This window comes from Eupeodes corollae, chromosome 1, assembly GCF_945859685.1.
Source record: "Eupeodes corollae chromosome 1, idEupCoro1.1, whole genome shotgun sequence".
Lineage (NCBI taxonomy): Eukaryota > Metazoa > Arthropoda > Insecta > Diptera > Syrphidae > Eupeodes > Eupeodes corollae.
In genome coordinates this window covers 306,559,673-306,566,404 of record NC_079147.1, presented here as the reverse complement: position 1 = coordinate 306,566,404, position 6,732 = coordinate 306,559,673, and the positions used below count along the sequence as shown (strand labels likewise).

Sequence of the window (6,732 nt, the reverse complement as noted above, 5' to 3'; positions counted from 1 at the left end):
GTCTTATAATATTCTCAACTTCATTATTATTAAAATAAACAACTTAATTTACGTTACGTTTAATAGTAACGCCTAAAGGTATGCAATATTTTTTTAAAATAATTTAGTTCAAATAATCGTTTGAATATTATAAACTGCTACTTGACGTCAACATTCTGGCCTCCCTTTGCAGAAATGCAAAAAGTATAGAATCCATGCATCCGAAAAGTTGATAGATTTTACGTAGCGAGTCCACCGGTGGAGGTATTTTGTTAAAGAAGCGCCTCGATTCGCTACTCAGGAAAAAAAATAAGATTAGTAAATCCAACGTTGAGGGTTGTTTAAAGAGTGCCCTTACTCACTCAGACATGTTAGTGGGAACACAAATGTCAGTTAAAAAAAAATTAAATAGATAAATTTATTGATTAAATTTCAAAAGGTGCTGTGCAGAACCGTCAATAAAATATCAAAAATAATGAATGCATTAAATTAATTAGCTTAAATTTATTATTTGTTTTGTGAAGCAAGATACACCTGGAACACTTCCTGATCGACAGGCAAGAGACATAATTTAACTATAGGGCGTAGAATTTCGCCTTGTTGAGTTTTAACGGTAGCAACGCGAACCTTTCCATCTTTTCCAGGGTGAACAGCCACTATTTTTCCCAGTCGCCATTGAATGGGTGGTAGATTTTCGTTGCGCACAACTACAACGTCTCCAACTTTGATATTACGCTTAGGAAATTTCCACTTTGTTCTTCAAATATTCCTCCTTCCATCGTTTTGAAAAAGAGTATAAAATTTGCTGGACTCTTTCCCAATTCCTTAGTTTTTCAATTTCGCCAACTTGGCTTTCGGGTAAGGAGAGCAAGGGTGCACCTTTTAAAAAATGTCCCGGTGTTAAGGGAAGAGGGTCAGAAGGGTTCTCACTAATCGGAGAAATAGGGCGGGAATTCATACATGACTCAATTTTAACAAGCAGTGTGGAAAACTCTTCAAACGTTAGCCTGGAGTTTCCAACAACCTTCTTAAAGTGTGTTTTAAACGACTTTATACCAGCTTCCCATAGACCACCCATATGAGGAGAACCTGGTGGAATGAAATTCCACTTCAAATTCTTTGGTAGATAGAGTTTTTCAGCTTCCAATGTAGCTTCTGATACGGCTTTTTTCAACTCCTTTTTTAATATTTTATTAGCAGCAACAAAATTGGTGCCGTTATCAGAGAAAAGTTGTTGGGGAACACCTCTACGACCGACAAATCTATCAAGAGCAGCTAAAAACGACTCCGTTGAGAGACTTCCTACCGCTTCTAAATGTACAGCTTTTGTACAGAGACAAATAAAAAGACAAGCATAACCTTTTACTGCTTGATAGAACCGACCCTTTTGAACCTTTAGTTCAAAGGGGCCAGCGAAATCCAATCCAACATGAGTGAATGGAAAGGAATAGTTAACCCTTTCGGGGGGAAGTGTTCCCATAATTTGGGTTTGAAGTTCCTTTTTGTGTAAAACACAAACAATGCAACTATTGGTAAATGATTTTATTAAGTTTTTTAGTTTTGGAATCCAAAATGACTTTCGCATTAGGTACATGACTTGTTGGTTCCCTCCATGTAGGGAAATTTTATGGAAGAATCCTACTAGCAATTTCGACAACGGACATGAGTATGGCAATATTATTGGATATTTTTCATTGTAACTCAAATTTGCATTGGTTAAACGGCCGTTGACTCTCATGATTAGGTCAGAGTCTAAGGTAGGGTTAAGCGATAAAATTGTACTATTTTTACTTAACGGTTTCGAGTTATATAGAGCGTTGAACTCTTCACTAAAATAGAAGCGTTGTGCTAGTACAACGAGTCGAGTTTTCACAAAAGTTAATTCATGATGAGTTAACTTAATAGAAAAGTATCTGAAAGGGTAAAACCTTTTTCTTTTGCGAGAAGCTAGGTTAATAAATCTAAACAAATATGATATGACTTTTATAGCACGAGAGTAACATGAAAATCTTCTCAAAATATCATCATTTGTGTTTTGATTTACTACAAAGCTTTTAATTTGTTTGATTTCAAGGTTCCAATTGGGATCCTTTTGAATCTTCGTTATTGGCCAAGTTTCCTGGGAATTCTTTAACCAACTTGGACCATGCCACCATTGGTCATTGTTTATTAAATTCTGAGGCATTACACCCCGGGAAGCGATGTCAGCTGGATTGTGTTCAGAAGGAACATGTTTCCAAATACAACCTGGCGGACTCTCAGTTTGTACTTTAGAGACCCGGTTTCGGACAAACGTTTCCAGTCGAGATGGGCAGTCACGAATCCAATAAAGGACAATCATTGAATCCGTCCAAAGGTAAACATGATAGTTTTTCAGGCGTAGACTACTTTGTACAGCGTTTACTAACCTTGTTAGCAAAACAGCTCCACAAAGCTCCAGCCGAGGTATGGAAATGGCTTTTAGGGGAGCCACTTTTGTTTTTGAGCAAAGAAGGTTTATAAACACATTTCCAGATGAATCTGAAATCCTAGAGTAGACAGCAGCAGCATATGCACTTAGAGATGCATCGCAAAAGCCGTGTATTTCAACACACATGTCTGGAGTATAATTGATCCATCTTGGAATTCTGATATCCTTTATTATAGGAAAGGATTTCACAAAATCTTTCCATGTCTCTAACCGAGTTGATTTTATGGGCGCATCCCACTCGGTTTTGTCTTTCCAGACATCTTGCAATAAAATCTTTAATAAAATTGTTGTTGGCGCAAGCCAACCTATAGGGTCATATATTTTAGCTATATTTGAAAAAAGCTCACGTTTAGTCAAAACAGTTGTTGAAGAAAATAGGTTACATCGAATATAGAAGCAATCTTCCCTTGCATTCCACCCTATACCTAGAACTTTCGAATGTGAATTCTCATCGAACATAAGAAAGTGTTGGTCTAAAACATCCCCCCTAGGAATGTTTTCCAACAAGCGAGGGTGGTTTGCAGTCCATTTTTTCAAGCAAAACCCTCCGGACAAAAGAAGTGCATTTAACTGAGTTTGAGCTTGAACAACAGTATCTAGATCGAACCCTCCAGAAAAAACGTCGTCCACATAAAAATCTGACAATACCATATCCTTTGCTAAAGGATATTGGTTTCCTTCATCAGAGGCAAGTTGATGTAATGTTCGGATTGCCAAATATGGAGCACAGTTAACTCCAAAAGTAACCCTATTAATTTCAAAATCAGCCAAATCTGATTCTGAATTTGACGATCGAAAAATTATTCTTTGGAATCTATGATGATCGGGGTGAACATGTATTTGGCGATACATTTTCTCGATATCGCTATTAAAAACATAGGGATACTGTCGCCATTTTAATAAAATAGTATGTAGATCATTTTGAAGAGCAGGACCGGTACACAAAAAATCGTTTAGGCTATGTCCTTTGTTGGTAGAAGCACTTGCGTTAAAAACGACTCTAACCTTTGTTGAAGCACTGTCCGGTTTTACCACAGCATGGTGCGGCAAATAAAAGTGCTGTCTGGACAGATTTAATTCACCTTTTGACCTAAGAGTCATGTGCTTCAAAGAAATGTATTCGTTCAGAACTTTGTTATACTCTTCTCTGAGCGATATATCGCAAAGAAGACGCTTTTCTTGTCGCAGAAATTGTAAAACTGCACTACTTCTGGAAAGACCTAAATCCGATATATTTAGGTGAGGCTTAAATGGAAGTTTCACTGTATAGCTGCCATCTAGATTGCGAGTTGTTGTATCCGTATACAATTTTTCACAAAATTTATCTTCGTTAGAAAAGGGTTTTATTTCTGGAACTTCTTCGAGTTCCCAAAATCTGTGAATTTGTTTTTCTAAACAAATTTCACTAAAAAATGTATGAAAAGTTGGTTTCTTTAAACCAACTTCACATGGTCCAGAAAGAACCCATCCGAAAACCGTATTTTGAGCAATTGGTGAAAAGTCCTTTTCTTTCTTAACACCTTCACGTAGAATAAGAGGGTAGATATCTGCTCCGATCAAAATGTCTATCGAAGCGGGTTTATCGAAGTTAGGATCTGCCAATCGTAATCCCTTGAGCTCAACCAAGTTTGATGCGTCAACAGACTGCGATGGCAAATTTCCTGTCAGCTTTTTCAAAACAACGGCCGAAACCGGTATATGTACATCAGGGTTGATGCGAGATTCGAGCGTGAGAGGACACATACTCGTTGAAAATTCGCTTTGAACTTGTCCAATGCCACAAATAGATGCATTGGTTGACCGTGTAAAAAGCTTAAATCGGTTCACTACGGATTGTAAAATATAAGTAGCTTCAGAACCAGGGTCGATTAAAGCTCTCAAAAGAATGGTTTGATTATGAACATTAATTTTAACCAAAGCTGTAGCTAATAAAATATTCTTTTGCTGGTTAACAAGGAAACTTTTAAGTGTAGACGAATTAGAATTTATATCCTTTTCTAAATCCAGCGTTGTTTGTTGTTCTATTTTCGAAGTGGACTGTATGGGGGTGGGGGTGGCAGCAAGAGGAGTTTGAGATAGAGGAGTTGATCTTGTATCCTGAGATGATTGATTTTGTTGGGAAAAATGAAGCAAACTGTGGTGCCTTCTACCGCACTTGTCGCAAGAAACTTTACTTTTACACTCATATACCGCATGTGTGAGTGCAAGGCAGTTGTAGCAGTACTTTTGGAATTGTACTACTTTACGACGAGATGAAACATCCATGTCCAAAAATTTCTTGCATGAACGCAAGGGATGATTGCTATTGCATACCTTACAACTGAAATTCTTTTGTTCAACATGAAAAGAGTTTACCTTTTTGGAATTTAAATTGGATGATTGATTCGCACTTTTACGGGGACATTGCTTGACTTCTTCAACAGATTCAAGTATCTTGTATCTCGAAGCAAGAAAATCATCCAAAGATTTCCATGTAGGAATTTCATTTTCTTTCGGTAGACTTTGCTCAAAAAGAAACAAAGTGTTTTCAGGGATCTTTTGAGAAATAATAAAAATAAGAATCGGATCCCAATTATCGGTTTTAACACCATAGCTTGAAAGGACCCCTAGACAATCACAAACGGTTCTATGAAGTTTTCTCAAAGCTGAGCCGCTTTCAGTTGAGATAGACGGTATAGAAAAAAGTGCTTTAAGCTGTGTGTTAATTAAGATGCGTTTATTCTCGTACTGAGATTTTAATGCATCCCACGCTAGCTTAAAATTATCTGCCGTCAGTGAAAACTTTTCAACAATGTCATGAGCTTCCTTCTTAGTTTTAAGGCGTAAATGGAATAACTTTTCTACATCACTAAGTCGGGGGTGAGCTATGTAAATTGCTTGGAACATATCACGAAAAGTAGGCCAGGATTTATAATCACCTTCAAAACATTCAGCGTCGCAAGGTGGAACCCTAATTCCATATTCTAATTCAGATCTTTGAGGAGCAACAAAATCTTGTTTTGTATCCTTGAATGTACCCATGTCTATGGAATCTATAATACTACCTACAGTAGTGAAATAATTGGTTGAAACTGATAAATATTTCGATTTAATTGTCAACAGTTTTGTATCATCTAAACTTTTATCTTCGTTCTTCAAACATTTTGTATAAACTGAACGAAAACTATCCCATAATACCTCAAATTCTTTTTTCCAGACTTTGAGCATACCAGAAGTCATATTTTCTCTATTTGGTACATCACGAAAACTATTGATAGTTTCGTTTATTTGCTTCACGCACAAATAAAAATCGTCAGAAAAAGACATATCGAAAACGATAAAAAATGGTACACTTAATAGATCTCGAACGAAGAAAAAAGTTCACAACTAAAGCAATAAACTTTCAAAATTTCTTTTTATTTTTATTTAAATTTCAATAAAACGAGTTGTTAATTGAACGAAAATCTAAAAAATTATCCCTTAATCAAAGAACAGAAAATCCTGAATAGGATTAAAATACCGTAGATTGATTGTTCACAAAAAAAAAAAGTTGAAAACGTTTTAAAAATCACCAGATCGAAGAAACCGTAAGATCGCGAGATCAAAAAAAAACTGTAACGAAACTGTACCTAAACCTTACGATCAAAATTTGTTCCAAATATGCTCACTTCACAAATATATATATATGTATACTTATATGAATCACTTTAAATAATTTTCAATAAGATCAAAAATATACTTTATAAAAAATCACAATCAAATCAATACTTTAATTTAATTTGCAAAAATAATTGAATCAAATGTATTTATATTTATAATTATGTATATTTTATAATGCACAGCACCTACCTTGGGTTAGGGATATGGGATTTCCATCTAGGTGTGGACAACAGCGTAAAACCAAAGTGTGTGGGCAAAAATTCCAATAAAATTCGCACTCCGTAATTATCTCCAAAATAACTCAAGGGGTTATGAGTTTTTAATCCCAAATTTATTTGCTGTCCAAAGTATTTATCTGGCTCGATTGGACCAAAATGTTGGGGGGATTCTTCTTAATATGAATCCCAGAGCAAAAATATGTCTTAGCTGAAAAAAAGTTTAAAATTTCTTGCAGTACCACAACGCAATTGAAAAGAAAAAAAAGAGAACAGTTTTTTTTGTATACCTTTAGTGTTTAATTCTTATTTTTACGTCTTGTCTCTAATAATGTTACAATCGAAGTGAATTACAATTATTTTTTAAGACACGAATGTGCCTTAGTCAAACCGACTATCTCGGTGGTGAAAACTATAAACTTAGTTTAT

The 6,732-nt window shown here is 35.6% G+C and overlaps 1 protein-coding gene across 1 annotated transcript; it reads right to left on the bottom strand.

The window, feature by feature from the left end:
• Positions 1–715: 715 nt before the first annotated feature.
• On the bottom strand, positions 716–5,470 carry LOC129952126 (uncharacterized). Its single transcript, XM_056064574.1, has 3 exons — positions 3,889–5,470; positions 2,024–3,840; positions 716–1,477 (listed from the first exon to the last, which is right to left on the bottom strand). Exons 1-3 carry the CDS (start codon positions 5,468–5,470, stop codon positions 716–718), a joined length of 4,161 nt encoding a protein of 1,386 aa, XP_055920549.1.
• Between the last annotated feature and the right edge of the window lie 1,262 nt (positions 5,471–6,732).

Excerpts from the sequence above, each read along its gene's own strand:
- LOC129952126 (XM_056064574.1), bottom strand. The coding sequence starts at position 5,470 with ATGGGTACATTCAAGGATACAAAACAAGATTTTGTTGCTCCTCAAAGA. Across the intron at positions 3,841-3,888 it reads TTCTGGACCATGTGAAGTTG|AAAAACAAATTCACAGATTT; the intron begins GTTTAAAGAAAC and ends AAATTTGTTTAG. Across the intron at positions 1,478-2,023 it reads AACAAATTAAAAGCTTTGTA|GAACTTCAAACCCAAATTAT; the intron begins GTAAATCAAAAC and ends TTACACAAAAAG.